Raw genomic sequence first — 25,903 nt, forward strand, 5'->3', positions numbered from 1 at the left:
TATTAAAGGGGCTGCCACTTATGTGGTAATTCATGGGTATTTTGTTTTTCCCAAACAGGATGACTATGCATTTTTTGGCATTTAGCTTGAGATCATGACTTTGACACCAGGTGTCTGTCTCAATAAGGCCCTTTTGCAGTATGTCCATGTCAGGCGGAGAGTCAATTATGGCTCTCAGTTTGCAGTAATCGGTGAACTTGGTTAGCCATAGTCCTCCTGTGTTTGCCTGTACTTCTGAGAAGTATATGCCGAACAGCAGGGGTCCCAGGACCGAGCCTTGTGGGACACCATTTGTGACTGGTTTAGAGTCGGACCTGGAGCCCACTATTCTTACCGTGTAAGTTCTTTCTATAAGCCAGTTGGCAACCCATCTCATGATGTAGGGGTTTATGTTCAGGCTGGTGAGTTTTTCTATAATTCCTGATTGGGGAATGGTGTCAAAAGCCTTGGCGAGGTCAAGGTAGGCTGTGTGAACCACCTTCCCCTCATCTATGGCCTTGGTGTTTGTCTCGAAGAAGTCAACCAGGTTTAGTAAGCATGATCTGCCCTTAACAAAGCCAAAATGGGTCGGGTTAAGTGTTTGGAGATTCCCAATGTCTTTGTTAATGAGTTCCATGATGATGCGCTCCATAGCCTTGCAAACCAGGCTAGTCAGGCTTATGGGGTGATAGTTACCAGGGTCAGTCATGGCACCTCCTTTGTGGAGTGGAATAACCGTTGCTGTGTGTCATTCTATGGGCACATCGCCTGTGGAGAGGCTGAGGTTGAACAGTGTGTTTAGGTGGGGGGTTAGTTCATTCTGTAGTTTGTGCAAGCCACAGTCTGGGACACCATCTGACCCCATTGACGCTGTGCTTTTGGCTTTTGAAAGGGCTGTTTCACCTGTGTGTCTGTGATTTCTGGGACACTACACTTTTCCAGTATTGTTGTGGGCCCTTTTGGGGGTGAGAGGGGGGTGAAGTTTCCACTGAATCTGCCAGGATGTTGGCAATATTAGTAGGTTCAGTATATTTTGTGCTATTTTGCACTAGCTCAGAGCATATCTGTGAGTTGCCAGTTAGATTCTTGACATAGCTAAAGAAGGCTTTGTGGTTATCTTTCGAATCCTTGGCTATTTTTCTTTCAAAGTTAGCCTTGGATGATTTTATGAGGGACCTTAGTTTCTTACTGATACTGATCAGGGATGTCTTTCCTTCTTGGGATTTGCTTTTTTTCTGAACTAGTTTCCACCTTCTATTGTATAGCCTGTTTATGGCAGGGGTCCACCAGACTGGTTTCCTTCTCTTAGGGGAGTGAGTCTTGGTTTTACTAGGGATGGCATGATCCATGCATCCTTGTAGGTGCTCATAGAGTGCATTTGTAAAGGTTCCTGTATCTTGGACACTGTTATCCTTTAGCGTGGGGGCTGTGAAACTTACCACCTCTGTCTTAAGTAAGGTGAAGTTTGCTATAGAAAAGTTTTTCACTGTGGTTTCCTTGGTCGGAGGTGGTGGTGTGGTGTGGACATCTAGAGTGATTAGTTTATGGTCTGATCTGACCAGTGACGGGTTTACCTCTGGTCCGGAACACCTGTCGCCCATGTTGGTGATGAACAGGTCCAATATGTTTTCACCTCTGGTAGGGGAGTTTACCAGCTGATCCAGGGCATTTGAGTTGATAAATTCCAGGAAGCGCTGGACCTGGGAGTTTGTACTTGAGTAGTTTTCCCAGTTAACGGTAGGGTAGTTGAGATCACCCAATATCAGGGTGTTCAGTAGGACCTTCATATTTTCCATTGTCTCCAGAAAGGCGGAATGGTGGTCCTGAGTCATGGAGGGTGATCTGTAGCAGGCCACAATTTGCATTGCAGATTTGCCCAATGCTAGTTGCACATGGATGATCTCAGTGGTATCATGCTGTGCCACTAACCTGGAGGTGTAGGTATCCTTGATGAATATGGATACACCCCCTCCTTTTGTGTTTCAGTCCCTGTTTTGTGGCTGAAATGTGTGGTATGAGTTGTAGCCCAGTAGTGCTGGGGTGCTCTGTGGAGCCTTGAACCAGGTTTCAGTTACTGCACAGATGTCGACGTTCTCCATACTGAGGAGTGCTTCAAGCACGTGCATTTTGAGATTTAAACTCCTGGCATTGAGTAGTATAACCCTCATTTTTTTATTTGTGCTGTTTACGGAGGTGGGTTTGACTTTTGAGCCTTTCCTAAAAAGGCACTATGGCGGCAGCAAGAGCCATGGCCAGTATTTGAAAGCCTAGGGGTGACAGGTGCAAGCCATCTGTTGTGAAGCAACAAGGCTTGTCGAGCATGTCGTCCCAGGCTGACAGACATTGGATCCCCTTTGACACCAAAAGCTTAGCCAGTTGTTGAAATTGATAATTTTTTCTTTTTACTGCGGTATTATTCTTGGTGAGGGCAGGATGCTACTCAGGGTCAGGGTCATACCCACCTGGGCTACATGATCAGAGAGCTCTTCCATGTCTGTTTTCATGTAGTCCAGGGAGGTACATCTTAGGTCATTCACACCAACATGAACAATGACAGAGTCATATTTGTACTTGATCTGGAGTGACCTGAATGCTTGTGTTATGTGGTGGATTCTGGCTCCCGACATGCAGCTAACAGTAACCATCTGTTTGTCCAGCCTAGTGAGTGAGACATCAGTGTGCCTGACTATAGAGTCACCTATTACTAGTCTGTTAGGTATGTTATTTCACCTTAAGGGCTGTGATTGTGCGGCAAACTGATTTTGTGTTTTATGTGTTGACTGGTTTGTGATGGGAGGTGCAGGTTTTTTGGGTGTCTGCTTTGGAGGTCTCTGATGCTTTTGCTGGATGTCCTTCAAGGATGCATCTGCAGTCATAACATATGGGTTGTCCTGCCTCAGGCAGCCCTTCGGTCGGCCGGATTCCAAAGTCTGGGTCTGGCCTCGGCTGATGTCGCACTTCACCCGACGTCATAGCTCCTGGGGTATAAAGGCATCAGCGGACGCCATTTTCCTCAGTCTTTCTTGCCCCGCGCGGTAAGCAGAAGCTGTTTGCAAGTGCCGGTCGGTCAGATCCAGAGATTTCAGCTACCGAAGACTTCTAAAAAAGCTAAGTACCCCATTGGGGACTCTTTCTTGCCTCAGCCGATGTCAGACAAAGTAAATAATTGTTTAACTTGTGGGAAACAAATACCTCATAAGGATTTCCACTCTTACTGCCTTCCTTGCTTAGGCCCAGACCACGATGTATCAGCTTGTTTAGCCTGTGCTTCCTTCAACTGATGGACACTTAGACGTCGGTCGGAGTTTGCTGAAGAGTTTTTTGGCTCCGCTCTTGCATATAAAATGCCGTCGGAGACTCCGACTACACATTTAGCTAAAAAATGCAAGGAAAAGGACCGACACTCACGGCCCGCGGTTTCGGCTGAAACCACGGTTAGGGTGTCTCGGTTTCGCTGAAACCGAGACCTCGTTCTCCTTCAGCGAAAGCATGCCTCCGACAACCGAGGCCACACAGGCCCCGGCTGAGTCGGCTACAGAAATTCCTACTGAAGAAGCAGGCACACAAGATTTGTCCGACACCATTCCGTTGGACATCTCTACTCCTGCACGGGGCAGCTAGACCCCCTGCTTCTATGTCTATCAAGGCCTTCTCCAGGGCTAAAGCAGCTAAACTTTCCAAGGCCTTACCTACAAAAGTTCCCTCTCACAGACCTACCTCAAGTTCTCAGATTCTCAGCCTTGCTGAGGACCTTATTTCTCTGATCAGGGGATCCCAACCTCACCCAGACAGGGCCTCACAACCCCCTCCTGAAAAGAGGCCTAGGACTGAACCCCCTGAACCTCTCTTCTCTGACTATTCCTCGGATGGTTCAGATTTATCTGACCATCAGGAAGGACCATACTCACCTTATGAGGATTCTGATGCAGAAGACTCCATTCCTTCTGCCTCCCCTCCAGAAGAATTTTCATTTGGGGAAACTCTACACTCAATGAGGGAACACTTCCAATGGCAGGGTCAGGATTTTTCTGATTCTAGGAAAAGCAGATATAAAACACAAGTGAACCAAGACAAAACGGCTACTTCAGTTCTATTTCCACAAAGACAAAATTCAGTCCAGGATAAAGCAAACTTCTTCTTTATTCCATAAAATTAGAGAACTACGAAATGAGCGCTTTCACGTATCTAAAATACGCTTCATCAGATTTCAATATACAATATAGCAGCTCAGTTTATATAGTATATGCATTCATCTAATTGATACAATTAAAGTGCTTATTAGAACCAGCTGTCTCTATTGAGCAGCGTAACTGTTTCTTAAAGTTGCAATGAGACTATATTTAGTCTAATATACCCGATAATTTATTTTACAGTATTATATATAGAATTATGTATATATAGAATATACCTAGATGTACATATTAAACCTAAATAATATTTTGTTAAAATACAAAATATAAAATACACAAATAAACATCAGAGTAAGACAAAACAAAGAAAAAAATATATATAGAATGGTCTAGCTATGAGCAAATGTATTAGTAGATCTCAAATCACTTCCCTCTATATCTAGCACTAATCCAAGCCAGATACTTCATTGACTACCCCTCCATGCTGTCTATTGCTTTCATATTATATGTAGTCAAAATATATACACTTATTAATTATCATTTATGAACAATATAAAAAGTAATAATGTATCAATAAATATAAATAAAATATAAATACATGTACATGTATATGCAAAACTGCATATACCTATGTATCTATATATGTAAACAGGTAAAGTGCATAGTGCAGATCTTATAAACATATGTTAATCCCTAACTAACATATATATATATCAACTCATGTTAATCAATATATAAATATGATTCGATATATAAAGAAAAGCAGCATATAGGTATATAAACAAATAAGCATATGTAAACATTTAAAGTGCATCGTGCAGATCTTATAAACATGTATTCATCCCTAGCTAACCTATATATATCAACTCATATGTACCAATAAGCATATATAATTAAATACATTAAAAACTGTATACAGATAAATATATATAAATATAAATATAAATGCAAATACAAATGAATTAATGAATGTATAGAACAATCAACTATCATTATTACCTTGAACAATCATAAAGTGCTGAGTGCAGAATGCATATGGGCAAAACCATTATTGATAGTCCTATATCATATGTATATATACAATCAATATAGACCAACATGTAACAGTATATAAAATGTTGAAAAAAATACATGTAAATATATGGAAACCATATATATATATGGAAAATGAATAAAAGTGTATATAAAACTATAAAATTATATCAAGAGCATATAATGTATATATTAACATGAGTCTATACTAAGATATGTAAAATATCAAATTTGTGTTGTTATACCATAGACACTACAGTGTTTACTATAGATATGGTTCATTCAATACCACCATAAAGCTCATAAAAGAATATGTATGTATAGTTAATAGCCCGCACCTGTAGAATGGTAAGCCTCCTATAAATCATCACACATAATCTACATGGACCAACAAATATAAACCAATGTATCTTTCATGCTAATCTTATCGTAACATAGGTCCCATGGGGACATACTGGTTTAACCCAGGTGGATGATGTGCTCTCATCCTTAGGATCCAGTATAGTTCCTTCTGTTCAAGGACATTCACTGTCTCACCTCCATTTCTATCTTTTTCAATTATTTGTAATATCCTGAACCTAAAACTATGCGATATATGCTGTTTTATATGCTTGGCCAATGCATTAGTTTCATTATTTTTCTTTATGTCATATATGTGATTGTATATTCTTTTCCTGAATTCTCTTTTTGTCAGTCCTATGTAGAACGCTGTACAATTTACACACGTTGCTAAATAAATAACGTTACAAGTATTGCAAGAGGCATGAAAATTGGGTTTAAATTCGTATTTCAGGGTTGGGTGCACAAACTCTTGGACCCTTGTAATAAACTGGCACATATTACATCGATTACATGCAAACGTTCCTTTATTATCCAATTCTGGAACTAAATGCCTCCCTTTCTTGTTTGTCTTACACAACAACCTTTTCAGGTTTTTATTATTTCTGTAGATGAATCTTGGTGTTTCTCCTGCTAATTTCATTGTCTTCTCATCTACAGTCAATACTGGCCAATGCTGTTCTATAATTTGTGTGATTTTCTTATTGTCATTAGTGTATGTGGTCAAGAACTGTATCCTTTCTTGAAATTTAAAATTTGATCTTCTCCTACTGTTATTGTAGAATCTCCACCCACTCCTCTCCAATAATGGCCTATCCATATCCCTAAGTGCTTGATCTTTAATCTCCCTCACCATTTTCTTATCATAACCCCTTTTCAGGAAAAGTTGTTCCATTATATCTGCCTCTATCCTAAGATCTGTCTGTTTTTTACACAGTTTGTTTAGTCTTGTAAACTGACTTTTCACTATGCCTCTAAAGACATGCCTGGGGTGCATGCTATCATAACTCAACAAAGCGTTTTTCCAGCAGCTCTTTCTATGGATTCTAGATATCATTTTCCCTTCTTCCATCTTTAAATTGAGATCCAAAAAATTAATTTCAGTGGAAGAGGCTTCCATAGTAAATCTTAGGAAGCTAGTGGTACTTTCCATGTGCTGTAACAAACTAGAGAACTGCTCCCTTGTACCCTCCCATATGATTATGATGTCATCTACAAATCTAGAATATAAAACAACATTCTTAAACATGTGATGATTAAACAAATGTTCTCTCTCCCACCAATTCACCACCAAGTTAGCGTAGGTGTTAGCGCAGGGTGTGCCCATGGCAACACCCCACTTCTGTAGATATACATGGTTAGAGAATGAAAAGACATTATTAGAAAGAACCATGTCCAACAACTGACATATTAATATGTTTTTGTTTCTACTAATTTCAGGATAGAATTGTAATAACTCCCTAACGCTTTGTATTCCTTGATCGTTGGGGATACATGTAAAGAGACTCTGAATGTCTAGGGTAATTAACATGTGAACCCCAGGAATTAGTTCAACAGCAAGATTATCCAACATTTCCAACAACTGATAGCTATCTCTTAATATGGTGGGGATCTGGTTCATGATGGGCCTCAAACTCTTTTCTAAAAAAATATAGAGATATTTTGCGTGGCCCATCCTTCACCATCTACTATGGGCCTGAGAGGAGGTGGAGATACACCTTTATGCATTTTGGGCAATGCTTTTATATGTGGTATCTGTGGAGATCCTATACTAAAATAGTCGTATAATTCCTTACTAATTTGACGACACATCAGCATGTCGTATATTTCATCTTTAATTCTATCTAATATTCCATTTAGTGATCTGTGAGAAATTTCAATATATGTATCTTGATCACTCAGCATTAACAACATGGATGCATTATATTGCTCAGTGTCTAGTATTACTATGCCTCCCCCTTTATCAGCGGGTCTAATGATAATCGAGGGCTCTTCTATCAGTTCTTGTAATGATAGTCTCTCATCTGTATTCATATTAAAATACATGCATTTCCTATTACCCTGATAAAAGTAATCATAAAAGCTCTTTTCACACAACTTGACAAAGCATTCCACATGACTTGGCAATGGTGGGCAATACATACTTTTCTTTTTATAACATGGAGCATCATTCCTGTTTACTTGATTGCTGTTTCCTTCACTGTAGAACATCAATTTTAATGCTATTTTACGGCTAAAGACTCTAATATCTATCAAAATATCTTGAAGGTAACTGGCTTGGGAAGGCACAAAAGATAGGCCTCTATTGAGAAGGCTTATGTCAGAATTACTTAAAGCATAGCTAGACAAATTAAAAAATAACAATGAAGAAGAAGAAGAAAAGTAATTTACTGCCTCTGTCGTCGCCGTTGTTGTCCATTCTCTTCCGAATAGGTTCTTTTCCGTTTCTCCCAGCTCCTGGACCTTTCTCTGGATGTTGCTGGTTTCCTGATGGAATTTTTTTTTTTTTTTTTTTTTTTTTTATTCTAGGAAAAGGCTAAGGACTTTTTTACACTTACCACAGCATAGGTCTTTAGCCATACCACCTGTACTATCAGTTGTTGATGATGCATACAATGATGCCAGTACTGCCCCCGATTCTCTTCCCCCGGCCCCTGCCAAACCTGACAGATACTACAGGGTCCCGATTCTCACTTCCACTTGTATAAGGCCCATGCTGCAGACCCAGAAACCATTTCTCAGGGCCCTAAAGGTGTTGCAGCTGCCTCTGCCAAAAAAACCCTACCCTCTGAAAGAGAATCAAGAGCATTAGAGAGATGGGGTAAAAAGGTTTATACATCTGCTACTCTTTCTGCCAGGGCTTTAAACTGTCAATTTCACAAGATACAGTACCAGGAATTTTTGTTAGATCAGCTGAATAAAAAGCTGTCCTCTCCTGAACCTTTAGACCGTAAGTCCCTTCAGGATTTGGTACACAACTCTCAGCAGGTCAGTAATCATTTCTTAAAATGTGGCTATGATGCACTGGAGGCTTCATTTAGATCAGCTATGACTGGAGCAGTGATTTGAAGGCATGCCTGGCTAAAAGAACAATCCTTGCCAGACCATGTTAAGTCTAAACTCCTAGATGCCCCTATGGAGAAACAAAATTTATTTGGCTCCCCTGCACAGGAGGTTCTAAAGAAAGTGGAAGAAAAAGCAAAATCTGTCCAAACAGTCAAGGATTTCCTGGAGGTCCAACCTCCGAGGTTCAGCAGAAATTGGCCTTCAAAGAATTGGTCCTTTCCAGACACCTCCAGAGCACAGAGAGGCAGAAATAGACGCCCAAGAGGCAGAGGTCAATCAAGGGGTGCCTACAGGGGTCGTCAGTGGCAACCTGCCAACCAGAGAAGTGCCGCCACAGCTGCGACTGCAACCACTTCCACAGGACAGACACAATGACTTGGCTCTGATTCCGTCTACCAGGGAACAACTGGAAGCACCCTTGGGCAGAAAGCTAGCTTTATTTTCAAAAAACTGGCATTGCATTACAGGAGACAAATGGACTTTTCAAACAATAGACAAAGGCTACAGGTTTCACTTTCACACTCTACCAAAAAAGAGAGGAATGCCAAACCTTCCACCAAGCCAGAAATCAGAGGCTCTAAAACAAATCATCAGCTTACTAAGGATGAGAGCAATAGAAAAGGTACCATCTATGGAACAAGGCCAAGGATTTTACTCCAGACTATTCCTTGTCCCAAGAAAAGAAAATCAATGGAGGCCTATTCTCGACTTGTCCTCACTGAACACATATCTCATTGTTCCAAAATTCAAGATGCTGACCCTACAGCAACTTCTTCCCATGTTGGGCAAGGAGTCTTGGCTGGTGACTCTAGATCTCAAGGAGGCATACCTGCCCGTCCCTATATGACCAGATTGCAGAAGACACCTCAGATTTCTTGCAGGATCAGAGCATTATCAATTCTCTGCATTGCCCTTTGGCTTATCTACTGCGCCCAGAGTATTCACGAAATGCCTGGCATCAGTAATTGCACATTGCAGGCTTCAGGGAATTCAAATCTACCCATACCTGGACGACTGCCTAATACAAGCGGACAACAAGACAAATAATAAAGGATTTGGCCTATGTCATACAACTGCTGCAAGCCTTGGGATACACAGTCAACATACAAAAGTCAAGACTAGTGCCATCCCAAAGGATAACATTTTGGGTGCAGAACTGGACACAATAACTCAGATGGCTTTTCTCACAGAAGAAAAACAAAAGCAACTACCAGTCTACTTCATGGCATTAACAAGACAAACTCAGCTTACTGCAAGGAAAGTCCTGCAGGCCCTGGGTTACATGGCATCCTGCATAATCTTGATCCCACATGCCAGGCTGCATATGAGAAAATTACAATGGTACCTAAGGAATGTATGGTCTCAACACAGACACAGTCTAGAAGCCCTGATACCAATCATTCCATGCCTGAAAAGAATTCCTGTGGTGGGCTCAGGCCTGCCAGATCAACAGAGGATTGCCTTTCCACAAACCACATCCAAGGCAGACCATCACCACGGACGCCTCAGACCTAGGTTGGGTTGCACACATGGAAGACAAGTGTATCCAAGGCCTATGGTCCCAAGACCAGCTGAATCTACACATAAATCTAAAGGAGATGCTGGCAGTGAAGCATGCAATCGAGGCATTCAAATCATTCCTCCAGCAAGGACACCTGCTGATAAGGACGGACAATACCACAATCATGTGGTACATCAACAAACAGGGAGGCACACATTCATACCTCTATGCCGGATGGCAATGGACCTGTGGAACTTAGGCCTGAATCTCAACATCCAACTGCAGGCCAGATTCATACCAGGAAAAGAGAATTCACTAGCAGACAGCTTAAGCAGAACTACCACGGATGCTCACGAATGGATGCTGCATCCAGACATCTTCAAAACTATAACAAAGAAATGGGGAATGCCAGAGATAGACCTGTTCGCCTCCCCACTCAACCACCAACTGAAGAAATTCTGCTTAAGAGTATACCACCCACAAGCCTGGAGGGTGGACTCCCTTTCTTTCAGCTGGAAGGCCCTGACAGTATATGCCTTTCCACCTCTCCCATTGATGTACAAAGTTCTACTGAAGATCAGAGAGGAACAGCCAAAGGTAATTCTGATAGCTCCAGACTGGCCAAGGCAGCATTGGTACCCACTACTGAGAAGCATGTCTCGGACAAACTCATGGCCTCTACCTCTATGTCCTTTACTTCTAACGCAGAACAACTACAAGACCCTGCATCCAAACTTAAAAACGCTGCAGCTAACCGCTTGGAAAATTGCATAAAACAAAACCAACCTGTTTTATCTCAGAGGGTTAAGGACATTATCCTGGAGGCTCGCAGACCCTCCACAAGGAAAACATATTCAGCCAAATGGAAGAGATTCCTCATTTGGAGTGCAGCAAAGGGAACAAATGTCACACTGGCAAACCTAGCACACATCCTAGATTACTTAGCAGAACTGTTCCACAATGGCCTGTCCTATTCTTCCATTAAGATTCATGCATCAGCAATTTCAGCAGAGTACAACATGGATCCTCCTGTCTTCTCATCCTCTCCTCAGACAATTTTTGAGAGGGATCAAAAATGTAAAACCTCCAAGGAAACCACCTATGCCTGCATGGGATCTCAATTTTGTGCTAGAAAAATTAACACTTCCCCCTTTTGAACCAGCAGCAACAGCAGACTTACAGTTCTTATCTTGGAAAACTGCCTTCCTGCTAGCAATCACTTCAGCAAGAAGGGTATCCGAGTTACAGGCATTAATGGCAGTGCAGCCTTTCCTTATCTTTCACCAGGATAGAGTGTCTCTGAGAACCAATCCTACTTTTATGCCAAAGGTGGTATCCAGGGTATCCTTGAACCAAGCTATTCATTTACCTACATTCTTCCCTAACCCACAGAACAGGGGGGAAAAACTACTACACACCTTGGATGTACACAGACAACTGCGCTACTATCTGGACAGAACTAAGGCCAGCAGAAAAACTGACCAGCTTCTGGTAACATATGCAACAGGAGTGCAAGGAAAAGCAATTTCAAAACAGACCATCTCAAAATGGATAGGAAATTGCATTCGATTCTGCTACTCATTTCATGGAAAGACAACTCCTGAAAATATCAGGCCTCACTCCACAAGAGCTACAGCCACCACTACAGCTTTCCTACGAGGAGTGGCTACCAAAGACATTTTAGAAGCTGCTACTTGGAGCTCCATGCATACATTTGCCAAGCATTACAATCTTCCTTTATACTCCAGATCCCGAGCAGGTTTTGCAACTGCAGTTTTACAAGGGATCTTAACTACACCATCATTATCTTAGTGCCTCCTCCCGCAGTTTGGCAATGGTATTCTACCCATATGTTATGACTGCAGATGCATCCTTGAAGGACATAGTACAGTTTTGTACCTACCATAAATGTAGATGTCCGATAGGTATGCATCTGCAGTCAGGATTACCCACCCTCCTTCCCTCTGTGGTATTCCTAGGGTACTTACCCCTCTCTTAGCTAGCTGGGGGAATCTATTATGGTGTATTTGTTTGTATGTATATATGTATATATACTTTTTGATTTCTACTGTTTGGAATTTTCTACTTTTATACAAATTTAGCCTTCCTAGAGGGCACCTGGCATCTGGGGCAAGAAACACTGAGGAAAATGGCGTCGGCTGATGCCTTTATACCCCAGGAGCTATGACGTCGGGTGAAGAGCGACATCAGCCGAGGCCAGACCCAGACTTTGGAATCCGGCTGACCGAAGGGCTGCCTGAGGCAGGACAACCCATATGTTATGACTGCAGATGCATACCTATCGGACATCTGCATTTATGGTAGGTACAAAACTATACTTTTTTATTTAGAGCCTCTGAGTATGATTTTGCGTATTTATGTGTATTTTTTGCCAGTGCTGGTTTAGTATGTCTATGTGAGGCTGGAGGTGTGGTGCAAGTGTTAACCTTCTCCTCACAACTGCCTGTTCCAGTCTTGGGTGGAGAGAGCTTAGCCTCCAATTTAGCTATATAATTGCATATCTCACATATGTTAATGTTTTGTGGTAGGAGGAGAGGGTTGTCTCTGTACACAAGGCAGTTGTAACATTGCCTCAGGATAACTAGGTTCACCAGCTGGACTGGAGAGTATACCTGAAATTGCCCTTTGGTCATGCCTGAATAGTAGTGTGAGCTGCTTAGTCGCCTGATTAGTGAGGGGAGAATAATGAGCCTTGCCCTGCTGGGCAATCAAGTGTCGGTGTATATTAGTGCCTGCTATTAGGTCTGAGCAAGTGCTGAACTATAGGATGCTTTTTAAGTGCTTAGGTTGGGAGTTAGACTGCTTTCAAGGGAAAACTGAAGAGGAGACTTGGTGGAGCTGGGAATAATTTAGCCCTAGCTAACCGGCGCTGCCCGGATGTGCAAAACTATACAAACGCGTTTTTTACAGCAGGGAAATGAAAGAGATAGAAATTAGCCCAAAATGGCCTATAAACTACTAACTTCTGGGCTAGAACCACTCCTCTAGGGACAGATAGGCTGCTCAAAGCTCCCTCTCTCACAGGTGAACAGAGAAACCTCCCTCTATCCAAGTAAGGTATGGGCAACTCAGAAACTTGGAACACAGCCCTGAATTCAGCACTAGTCTGAAAACTGGACTGTACTAGCTTAGAAAGGTGGGAAACGAGGACAATTGTTTTTGAAAAGATAAGGCAAAAACAGTAAAAAATATCATGTCATGGACATTTATCATTTCCTGATTCTTTGTGCACAGAGTACTATTGTTAGTAGAAGCTAATCTTTCAGTAATTTAAGCCACCTTTACCGTTTTCTTTATTTGATGTCTATGTTTTCTTTGCCTCAGCTTTCCAGGAAGTAGATATCTAGTGTTTTCTTTGCCTCAGCTTTCCTGGAAGTTAATATCTAGTGTTTTCTTTGCCTCGGCTTTCCTGGAAGTTGATATCTAGTGTTTTCTTTGCCTCAGCTTTCCTGGAAGTTGATATCTAGTGTTTTCTTTGCCTCGGCTTTCCTGGAAGTTGATATCTAGTGTTTTCTTTGCCTCAGCTTTCCCGGAAGTTGATATCTAGTGTTTTCTTTGCCTCAGCTTTCCCGGAAGTTGATATCTAGTGTTTTCTTTGCCTCAGCTTTCCCGGAAGTTGATATCTAGTGTTTTCTTTGCCTCAGCTTTCCTGGAAGTTGATATCTAGTGTTTTCTTTGCCTCAGCTTTCCTGGAAGTTGATATCTAGTGTTTTCTTTGCCTCAGCTTTCCTGGAAGTTGATATCTAGTGTTTTCTTTGCCTCAGCTTTCCTGGAAGTTGATATCTAGTGTTTTCTTTGCCTCAGCTTTCCTGGAAGTTGATATCTGGTGTTTTCTTTGCCTCAGCTTTCCTGGAAGTCGATATGTAGTGTTCTGCTGTACTCTTGTTCTCCTTTTCCATTATTCTCTGTATTTCATTTTCTTTTCTGCTTGTTTAATGTATTGATTGCATAATTCCCAGTGATCAGCCTTGGTCATCATTATGTTTTTCAATATACATAACTTCAGTCATATGTAGGCCATGTGGTGCAACAACGTATGCAGGCAGTGTTGGACATCCTATAGTAAGAGCTCCGTTTGCACTGAGTCACCCTAGAGGAATGTGTAGGGTTCAAGCATGCTATATTTGCTTTAAAAGTTTTTTTAACAAAACGAGGCCTACATCGAGTATAGCTTGTGATGTAAGAATTTTTTTATATGTGTTTTTCCTGCATCTGCCAGCTATCAACCATGCAGCAATCAACCATACCCAACTTTCCCAAGTAGGCTGATCACCATTTAAGGTAGACTGTTATGCAGGCAGTCATTAAGGTTTTTATGTTGTATGGCCGTAACCCCTCCTTGTGGTGATGGTGGTGCATCTACATTCACAAATTGCATCATGCACAGATATTTCAGAAAAGCCAGGTAGGTGCTATTTCACTGTAAATGTGTATAGGTGACAGAAATCCAGTTTTTTACCAGAGCACAGCTGACTTTTCTTTCCTTATTATTCTGCAGGTACTCTGCAGTTACGATATCAGCTTGGTTACAGTCCCTACCTGTTCACATTAACTACGAGAAATATGACTGATGGGCAGCCTCACAAAGTGAACATTACGAGGATAGGGAGGAACATTTATACACAGGTAATGTGAAAACTGTACAATAACACACTGAGATAATCTGGTGCTCCTCTGCTAGAACCGTCAGGTCTGCTGAAAGTCAGTTACTATACATGTCATGAACTACTTCCAGAGCATGAGATGTGGCTTATATACTGCATTTTATTTCATACAACGAACACCTGAACACTAAACACACGAAACTCTGGTGTTGTTTGACTTAGTTATGATTTTAAGCAAGAATGTTGTCTTCATTTTACACACATAATCGCTGTATAAAATTTCACAATTAATGAGCAAATAACAGTGAGGTGGGGATTCAAAAATTGATGATATTTGTGTCTAAGATATGATGATAACATCCAACTTCTGGATATGTAACTAGGCAGACTGTTTTTGTTACTGCTGCAACATTGTACTAAAGACGTAGATACAGCGTTGCAATTCCATCTAAGTAAGAGCAATTAATCGATTGCTGTGCTGCTAAATTCTAATTTGTTTGATTACCTTTACCTTATAATATTCTTTTTCTAGAACTTTGAATCTTTATTAACTCATTAACACATAGCCTGAGTGGAATTTCACCCCTCCTGACATCTGCAGATTTCCTGGCCAGACACCTTTTGCATGAGCTAAATTTCTGCGAATGCAGTTTTGTAACCTGCCTGTAAACAAGTATATCTATATATATCTTGCAACCTATAAAAGTTAACAAAATATTTAACATATGAAAGTTCTTCAGCTCACACTCATCTTTATAATGGTGATCCTACTATGTCAGTCATACACAATGATGATTTCATACTGAACAAGTACATTTTATAACTATAATACAAACAACTATTAATACTGTCAAACAATTGTTGATGGACCCCAGCTATAAGTATGACTTTTGCTCATGTAGATGTGATCTTCTGTTTGCTACAAGGCAGTTTTGTAGCTGCCATGCCATTTTTCAAATACTTGCATAATTATGATTTGTATGCGTATTTAATGGACAAATAAATGTAAATATCTGCAAAACAGTGTTGGTTAGGTACAAAGTATTGGTTCAGAATTTTTCCAACATTATGTATGTTTCCATTTGATACCATGGAGTACCATATAAACACCTTTTGGTTCAGGTTATTAGTATGATTATTAACATGTGGCATATTTTCATAATATTTCTGGAAAATAACTCACATTGCTATTGCACAGTATATCCCATTGGTCTGAGAAGCCATTCCTGATCTTTATGTTGACTGTGCATGTGAAACATAATTCCATAGTGCATGGGTGGACAATACCTAATATGACATTTATGCATATATGCATATTTTTTACTAAAGAAGAGAAGACTTTCTGCATATTGGTAGAGGGCGAACAGCAGGTAACATTGACATATTTTGTAATATTATGTTAGATTTCACTTGAAGTACCATATGCACATGGTCAAGTTATTATCAAAAATATGAATATGGCACATATTTGTTATTTGACATAAAAATAAATCATCCTTTTTTACTTATTGGCCACTGCAAATGGGTCTGCAGATAATCCCAACCTGTGCTCAGATGTCCTGTGATATGCTGTTCTACCAGAGTCTATATTAGGTCGCCAAAATTGTATTCCGGCAAACACCTATTCAGCAACCTGTGATCAGCAAAAAATTGCTTCAGCGATTCTCTGAATTCACTAAGGACAATGAAATAGCTGCCCAAAGCAGAATGGACCACTACAGAACTTTGCCCTTTTCTTCATTGTAGTGCAGTCTTGGAGTTGGTATATATAGTTAGGGAAGTCTGGGAGAGGGGCAAAGCCCCCCACTTGAGTGGGTTCAAGCAACTAAAAGTTAGTCTGTCATGCTTTGGGCATGTATTTCATTGCCCTTAGTAAATTCAGTGAATTGCTGACACAATTTTTGCTGATTAGGGGTCGCCAGAATACCATTTCATCGAACTAATAAAGACCCATTCTACCATGCTAGTATGTGTAAAACATGAGATATTTGCATAAAATATGCGCAAACATAATATTTATTGCTAAGCCAGTATAAATAACTGTAAAGTGGTGGTAAGTAGACATCAAGAAGCAATAAGAAGTTTACCAGCATTATATAAGCTTTCATTTGCTGCCATAAAGTATGACATAAACTCCTTGCACAGCAAGCTGGTGTTACTATCTCAAATAGTCTAACTTTGAATGAAAACAAATCATGGTTTCTTAATTTACTGATCATTTAAATATTTTCTTGAGGCATTCTTGAGTTTTTGTGCTGACTGTACCTATAAGATGCTGTTGCACAAAGCTTCTGAATGGACACTTGTTAAGACTGTTGCGTAGGATTGCTTGTTTGTGTGTTTCCATAAAGGATAATCCATTTTTAACTCAACTGTGGACTACTTACAATTGTATTTTATTATTTGGTTGGTAGAACGTATTTTAAAGTTAGATTTTTATTAGTGAATTACGTGCATAACTTGTGTCTGTGTGTGTGTGTGTGTGTGTGTGTGTGTGTGTGTGTGTAAATGTTATGTATGCACCCGTGCATGTATATCCATATCTATCTGTAGATATGGATATATATAAACCCTTAAATTAATAAAACTGTAATAATGTTAACAGATATATAGACAACTGAATATGGCAGTAGTGCAAAGAGACTGAAGTGAAAAAAATGTTGAATATGTCTAATTTCTGATGGTGGGACTTAGGTGTACTGCTAGTGAATGATGAAATCTTTTTTGTTTTAAATTAAGGTTGTAGTTCAGATCTTTGCTAGTGAGATGTGTAAATGCACAATGGCAGTAATTCTCATCTTGTGGGAGATTTCTCCCTTCCCCAAGTTGGTGCAATTGTGGCATTGGTTTATATAAGTAGGCAGTGTGGGAGTCTGCGGCCCCACACATAAATAAATTGATGATTTTCATTTTAAAGTTTTGCCATTTCTTTACTGAGGAAGTCAGAATCGACAGTATCTGTCAATGTTATACAGTACTGGTGTTTTGCTCTGATGATACGTTTTGAGGATTTAATGTTTGTCAATAGTTATTAGTTTAGATATTTCTAAGTATATCCATACATGGGACCCATGTGTTTTTATCTAATGCTGTTTCTTCAACAAATGCAGGGGGTGTGGTTTAATGTCGATAGTATGGATAGTCAAGCAGTGAAAATGTCAATATTGAGTAATTTCGAGACAGGTAAATGGGGGTGGAGGGGTGAGAGTGTTTGTGTGTGTGTGAGTTAGGGTTGAGGCTGAGGATGAGTGAAGGATAGATTTTGTATTTTTGTGTGTGAGTTTGTGTATTTTAGGGTTAGGCTGTGTGCCTAACATACACACACATACACACACACACACACACACACACACACACACACACACACACACACACACACACACACATATACACACATGAGAGCACATGCAGTCTTATTAGTGTGATGGCTCCTTTTGAAAGCAAAAGCAAGTATGTGTGGAAACCAACAGAAGTCAGGTTGCACACCTTGGTATGTATGTATGTATATATATATATATATATATATATATATATATATATATATATATATATATTAAAAGTTTATAAAAGTAAAAGTTAAGCACTTTTGTTCTCTACATATTACTGAGGGCTCCATCAGAACTAAATTCATCTCCCATAGGTCAGCTTATATAGTAACACAATTATGCATAATTAATTGAATAACAAATTAAAATATTTAAAGTCTACATGTTCAGTTCATTAGCAAATTGACATCAGTTACTAGAAAAGACAAACAAAAAGAAAACTTCCATCTAACAATGCACGGTGGTATAAAGTTATATGTGTATAAAACTATATGAAAATAAAGCATCAAAAATATCTAAATAAAATCCTATATTCACATGTAATGACAATACATAAAAATGTATTATACACGCATGCGCGCGCACACACACACACACACACACACACACATATATATATATATATATATATATATATATATATATATATATATATATGGGTCTACTTTAAATGGCCGAAAGCCCATAAAGCTGAACGTTATTTTCTCAAGACAAAAATAATGAAACTGAAAATGCCAAACTGCTTAGTTTTCCCAGGGCAAGTAATGCCCTTTTCCCCACTGTAGTGCAATCTTGAATTTGGTATATATAGTTGGGGGGTGTGGGGATGTAGCCCCCACCTAGGTGGGTTTCAGATAGTGCAGAGTATTTTAGTGTAGTTTTAGGCAAGTATTTACTTGCCTTGGGAAAATCTACACGGTTTGGCATTTTCAGTTTCACCTTGGGAAAATAATGTTTGGCTTTATGGAATTTTGGTCATTTAAAGTATATACACACACACACACACACACACACACACACACACACACATATGGGTCCACTGTTGAATTTTGAAATTCCATAATCCTGACGTTCTAATTACTGATGCTCAGAACCTTGAGATTGTGGAATCTCAAAATTAAAAAAACAAACAAACAAGAACACATCAAAAACATGTTTTGCAGGGAGGAAAGCCCCCTGCACACCCCCTGCAACTTAAATATACTAACGCTGAGATTGCACTACAGTGAAAAGAATGGTAATGTTCCTGTTCCGCACTGGGTGGTGATCTCCTTTTACAAATTTCGCGATTCCACAATCTCAGGTTCTGAGCATCTGTATTTAGAATGTCGGGATTGTGGAATTTCAAAATTCTATAGTGGACCCATATAAATAAATAAATATATAAATGTATATGTACATATATATATATATATATATATATATATATATATATATATATATATGTATATGTATATATATATATATATATATATATATATATATATATATATATATATATATATATATATATATATATATATATATATATATATATATATATTTTACTTGTACGTATGTGCACATCATTATTATTTTTAATAAGATAGCAGTTGCTTCCTTGGAAATTGGTGAATAGAGATGTATGACTTTAAAACTTCTGCTATATAAAGTTGTAGTTGAAATTGCTGTATTATCACACTGACGACGGCAGGGGGCAGAACCGGTATGTGTTTGGATCACTTCTTTCCTTAAATGTTGCTGGGAAACCTCCTTCACCTTTCTGCTGAATACTTCTAATAAAATATATTTTAAGTGCTTAAATTGTTGGATTTCTTCTTCTATGTGGAAGAATTATAAGCTGTATTTGTACTGGACCTGGAGTTGATGTGTGTGTGTGTGTGTGTGTGTGTGTGTGTGTGTGTGTGTGTGTGTGTGTGTGTGTGTGTGTGTGTGTGTGTGTGTGTGTGCACGCTTGTGGTTCTCCTGCATTTTACCGAATGTGTGTTTGTCTGACAAATGCAGGGGTGTGATTTAATATCAGTGGTATGAATGGTTGAACAGTGAGTATGTCAGTGGTATGGAATGTTAATGCAGGTAATTGGAGATGGGGTGGTGAAAGCATGTGTGCATGTGAATTAGGTTTAGGGTGGGGGATGAGTGAAGGATGGATGCTGTGTGTTTGTGTGCAAGTTTATATATTTTAGGTTAAGGGCAAAGGTTAGGTTAGGGGATAGAGGTAGTAGTGATTGTGTGTGTTTGTGAATATTTGTGTGTTTTGGTCTGCTTTAGTAGTCAGTGTTACGGGAAGGTTTTAATGATAATATGTAGGGTTAGGGTTGGGTGAAGGGAGAGCATTGGGTTAGGGTTAGCACACATTAAGTTTGCCCCCATCCTCTTTAGTTATGGGTGCTAACCCTAATCCTAATGCTGCCCCTTCCCGTATCCTAACTCTACACCTTATTAAACCCTTCCGGTAACACTGCCACTATTCAGACAAATTTGTGGCTAGTGTTGCAAGGGGGTTTAGTATTATATCGGGAGAGGAAATAATTTTCCTCTCTGTTTATTATTGCTTTCAGTTTTGTTTGTATTTGGTATTGCTTATAATCAAACGTATTTTGTCAGTGTTTTACATTCAAAATTAGGGAGGTTCGGTCATACAGAACAGACCAATATATACACTATCATTTAAACCAGGGAAATTTGTAGCTCTAAGCTTTAATTGCCAGTACAACTACCTGTATTCCAACTTGTTCTCCATGGTGCCACCTCTGGGGTTAATATTAATTTTCTCAGTAATGACAAAATGAAAAGGTTTAAATGTGGAACAATTCACTGAATATTTATATAATGCATTATCCATTGACTTCCTTTGTAAGTCATAGCAATGCTTATATAACCTTTTCCTAAAATAACCCTCTGTTTTACATATATAAAAACCTGGAAAGTAGACCATTTTGAATGTATACCACTCCTTTAGTACCACAATTGCCACTCTGTTTAACCCTAAATTCATTTTGGTAGCCTAAATCAATAAATTCATCATCAAAAATATCCTGACATTCCTTACAATAAAAATGCCTTTTTGTCCCACTACTGCTTATAAAGCCAGTGCTGAAGTGGTTGAACTCAAATAATCCCTTCAGATTATTTGCTGTTTCATAGACAAAATAGGTCTGCTGACCCACAGTTGCTAGAATAGTTGGGTTTATTTTAAAAATACTCCAATTTTTATAAATAACAAGAAAAGGATAATGCAAATGACTAAAGGTCAGTCTGTAACAACCAAAATAGAATAAAAACAAAGAAACAGTCCGACCAATAAGGCTAAAGTCATAAAACCATAAATTTAATCACAAGCAAAAAATGGATAAGCACTTTCACACAGAGTGCTTCATCAGATCCTAAATATACAAGAGCATACAGGTATTTAAAAACAACCAATAACCAATCAAAACACACATAGCTAATGATGTAGTGGATGAACCTTCAAGGCCAGTTTTAAAGGTATATTTGCATTCTACCCTGGTAATCCATGTACTTGTAAATTAGCTGTCCATCCCATCTCATCTCAGCTAATTCCATTTTGTTGACGATTTCACCACCTTTAATATCACACTTCATTATTTTTGAAACTGCAAAAACAAAAGAATGCCCTGCAGTAAGGCTAATTTGCTCATACAAAGCATTCAAAAAGTTCTTCCTTCCCATTTTCACAGATAATTTCATTGTTTCTAAATCACTTATATTATTTAACACACCTGTTCCTAAAAGTGTTAAAAAAGTTAAACTTCCCTTATTATGGTCTATTCTAGCAGTGGCTAGAAAAATAATAACCAGAAATTGGATTTCAGATACCCCTCCTTCATTTAATGAATTTAAAAATGTTATGACTGAAGTGTGTCATATGGAATTGATGACAATAAAATCAAGAACTACTAGAAAAACATCTTATTATATTATATGGGATACTTTACAAAACCTGTTAAAAAATCTTAGTCTCAATAGCATGACATTATAGTTTAATCAATTGAATTGATTTGTAGTGGATGTCTTTGTAAATACTTTGGTTATTTTATTGAATGTTATAACTATCTCTATTTTAATTGCTTGTATAAAATTTTTATGATATTTATTTTGTATGTTAAAAACAATAAACTTGTTTTTAAAAAAAAAAAAAGTTCTTCCTTCTAATATCACCTAAATGTTGAAGTGCAAGCTCCTTCAGCTGTCTATTAGTCTTACCTATATAAAATGTTTGGCAGCTATCACAGCTAGCCAAATACACAAGGTTAGTAGATTTACAATCTGCATAAAAACTGAAGGTAAAACATCTAGAAGTTCCAGGATGTATAAAAACATTATTACATGACATAAATTTACAAGCTTACAAGACCTACACAGAAAAGTGACAATTCTATCAGACACATGCTTTCTTAAAGGGTCTATAACAAAGGTATCTCTTGAGGGGTTGATTATTTCTAAAAAAATAAACTTTGGTGTATCCCCTACTACTTTTCTGACCTTATCATCTGAAAGAAGAATGGGCCAGCTCCTCTTAGCAATATCAGTAATAGCATAAACATTACTTCTACAAGTCAAAGAAAAAACACAACTAGGTTGAGGGGTAGATTGTTTTGGTTAAAAGCTATTCCTTCTCTGCAAGTAATGTTTACCTATGGTGTATCTCAGGCCCTGCACTTCAAATTATATCTGCCTCACATCACGATGTTTATATCCCCGCCTACTAAAATCTCACATTAAAGCATCAGAGGCTTTTAAGTAATCATTCTCTTCAGTATGAAGTCTAGAGACATGAAGGAACTGTCCTTTCATAACATTAGGAATGCATGAGTGATGCATACTACTCCTATGTAGGAGACCATTCTTCCTACCGTCTTTTCTATATATCAGAGAATCAATATGACCATTCTCACCAATAACCAAGGTAGTATCTAAAAAAATCTGTACTCTTAGAAGAATATTGCATAGTAAATTTAAAGCAAGAACTATTGTTCTCTAAATAATAGTCACATAGAGAGTCCAACGTCCCATCCCATAGGATGAAGACATCATCAGCAAACATTTATAATAAATTAAATGTGTAAAAGCATGATCACAGGAAACAACATTAGTTTCCCAGTTGGCCAACACTAGGCTGGCATAACTGTTAGCACAGGGTGTGCCCATGGCAACATCCTACTTCTGCCAATAAAACTTATTATCAGACACAAATATATTATATTTTAAAATCAGTTTCAGAAGTGTACAAATCAGTTCAGTATGTCCATGTGTAAAATTACTAAATCTATTAAAAAAGATCCTATAGAGTCAGTACCAAAATCATTCGGTATAATGGTAAACAGAGTGCAGATGTCCAATGTGGCTAAGATAAAATACCTGCCAGTTAAATCTATCTGCTTCACACATTCACCAAAGGCCCGGAGAAAGTCCTCAGTATCTTTAAGGACAGAGGGCGCTTTTGGAATTAACAGTCTCATCTGATGTTCAACAAAAATAGACATGGGCTTGGTAACCCAATCCCTTCCTGATACAGTGGGATGTATAGGTGGATTGGTCCTATTCTTATGTATCTTCAGAAGGCCATGAAAAGATGGAATCACAGGCTGCTCTACTACCATAAAGTTATATAGATTTTTAGTCATCATATTCGTTATCAATAAATCACATAAAAACATTCATATCTCCTGCATATAGCGATTGACATCATTCTTAAGAGTTGCTGCATCCTGTTCAAATAAAACGCTCTATCCATAATAACAATACCCCCTACCTTCTCTGCGGGGCAAATGCATAATTTAAAGTTATCACATAATTGTTTTAGCGCTATAGATTCATCTTTTATTAAATTAAAGAAACTCTTACTTTGAGGTTTATTTAAAACAGTATACAAGTCATTTCCACAAACCTTCATGAATGCTTCAATTGTAGAACACAACTGTGGATTAAAACTAGATTTCCTTAATAAAGTGGCAGCACTAGTGTCAGTATCATGAAAAAGCATTTACAATGTTGCATCTCTTGCAAACTTTCTCAAATCAATAGTAACATCACTGACCTGCTAGGGCTTAGCTGGAACATAAGAAAGCCCTTTATTAAGTAAATTGAGTTGTGCTACAGTCAAATCAGCTGAGGAGATGTTGACCACTAACGTTTCTTGGGTTTTTGCCATAATTCCATCCCCCATTGCTCGATGGAAGTTCTGTGACATTTGCGACCTCGACTGGGGGATTGTCTCATTGGAAGCTTCAGGGGAGCTGGCAGACTCTGAAAAACCATAGAGGAAGCCATATTGCTATTGATGGAACACTTCAGTCTAGCTTCTCCTTCTACGAACTGATTGGATACTTTATCCACTGACGATTTTGTGGTGTTACTTGTAGAATTGCCAGATCTAACACCTCCCTCCAAGCACTGACTGGATATGTCAACAGAATGAGGCAAATCAATAGGAACCATTTCCTTGAGAGCATTGGCAGTTGGCAAAACATAATTATTAGCGGAAGAATCTTGCACATTAGATTTATTCACAGATCGAGGCCATACAAAGAAATGGCCATTCTTAAAATCATTAAAGTCTCTTTCTAGTTTCCTTTTCTTAACAGAGGAAAGTTGAATATCATAAGCAGCCACATTAATATAAACCGCTTCAATCTTCTTAAGAAATATCTCCCCTTTAAAATTAAGTAAGAGTTCAGTCTGAAGCTTATCAGTTTTTTTCAAGCAGTTCTTTCTCAACAGATGCAAAAACTTCATTGAGAAGGCACAAATAATTAAAGCCCAATTCAAGGTTTAAAGCTTCCTATTTACACTGATTCAGGAAAGGTGTCACCACATGTTGGCATACATAGTACACAAAGTCCTTTAGGAACAATCCCATGATGTAAACATGCTTCAAAGTGCTAGCATTGCCATTGTATCCTTTTTAATTTAAGTAGCATATTCTCAAAATTTTTCAGGATAGGAGTAAAAAGATCTATACCTGTGACTTTGCCCTGTATATCAGTTATTCCAGCAAAATTAAGCCTGAGAAGGGGATTATTCTCAAAGTTCACTAAATGCTCAAAACGCCCATGCTGGGGAGGGGTTTCCAAAGTATGACAATCCAGTTCAGAAGCATAGCCTTCAGCCATGGGCTGTTGCAAGTCCAAAAAAGTGTAAAACAACAAGAAAAGGATATTGCGAATGACTAAAGGTAGGTCTGTAACAACCAAAAGAGAATAAAAACAAAGAAACAGTCCGCCAAGAAGGTTTAAGTCCTAAAACCATAAATTTAATCACAAACAGCTGAAGGAGCATGTACTTCAACATTTAGGTGATATTAGAAGGAAGGACTTTTTGAATGCTTTATGCAGAAAACCATAAATTTATGGTTTTCTGACTTTAGCCTTGTTGGTCGGACTGTTTCTTTGCTTTTATTTTAATTTTATAAATAATATGTTTTATCTTATCAGCACCTTCATTATATTGTACCACCAACACTCTCACATTGTGATATTTTTGATCAGTAATCTGTCCATTCCTTAGTGGAAACAATGTTGTGTAATCACCTAAGAGAGGCTTATAACATACTCACATTGTTCTATATCCTCATTACTAATGTTGTTTACCAATTTATTTGGATAACTCCTATCAATAAACATATTAATTAACTTTTCCATTTTGTCAACTAGAACTTCCATAAAATAAATCTTACGTACCTAATACATTCTCCCTTTAACAAACTTTTTTGTGAACAAAAGTGTGAACATTTTTAAAATGCAAATACACATTACTAAAGGTTGGTTTTCTATAAATGCTGGAACTAAACGCCAAACTTGTACTAGTAATACTAGTATCCTAATAATTGATAGTAAAACTGTTGGAATTTATTTATTTATTTATTTTCAGTTTGATGACCGG

General features: G+C 38.5%; 1 protein-coding gene across 1 annotated transcript in view; it reads left to right on the forward strand.

The window, feature by feature from the left end:
• CNTNAP1 (contactin associated protein 1) overlaps positions 1-25,903 on the forward strand; it is a 941,217-nt gene that overhangs the window by 754,343 nt on the left and 160,971 nt on the right. The window contains exon 20 of the mRNA XM_044054679.1: positions 14,567-14,694. Within this exon, the coding sequence (XP_043910614.1) occupies positions 14,567-14,694 (128 nt within the window). The remainder of the gene's footprint in view (positions 1-14,566; positions 14,695-25,903) is intronic.

The sequence above is a fragment of the Protopterus annectens genome, chromosome 13.part0 (assembly GCF_019279795.1).
Source record: "Protopterus annectens isolate FY-2018-M chromosome 13.part0, PAN1.0, whole genome shotgun sequence".
In the NCBI taxonomy this organism is placed as follows: domain Eukaryota; kingdom Metazoa; phylum Chordata; order Ceratodontiformes; family Protopteridae; genus Protopterus; species Protopterus annectens.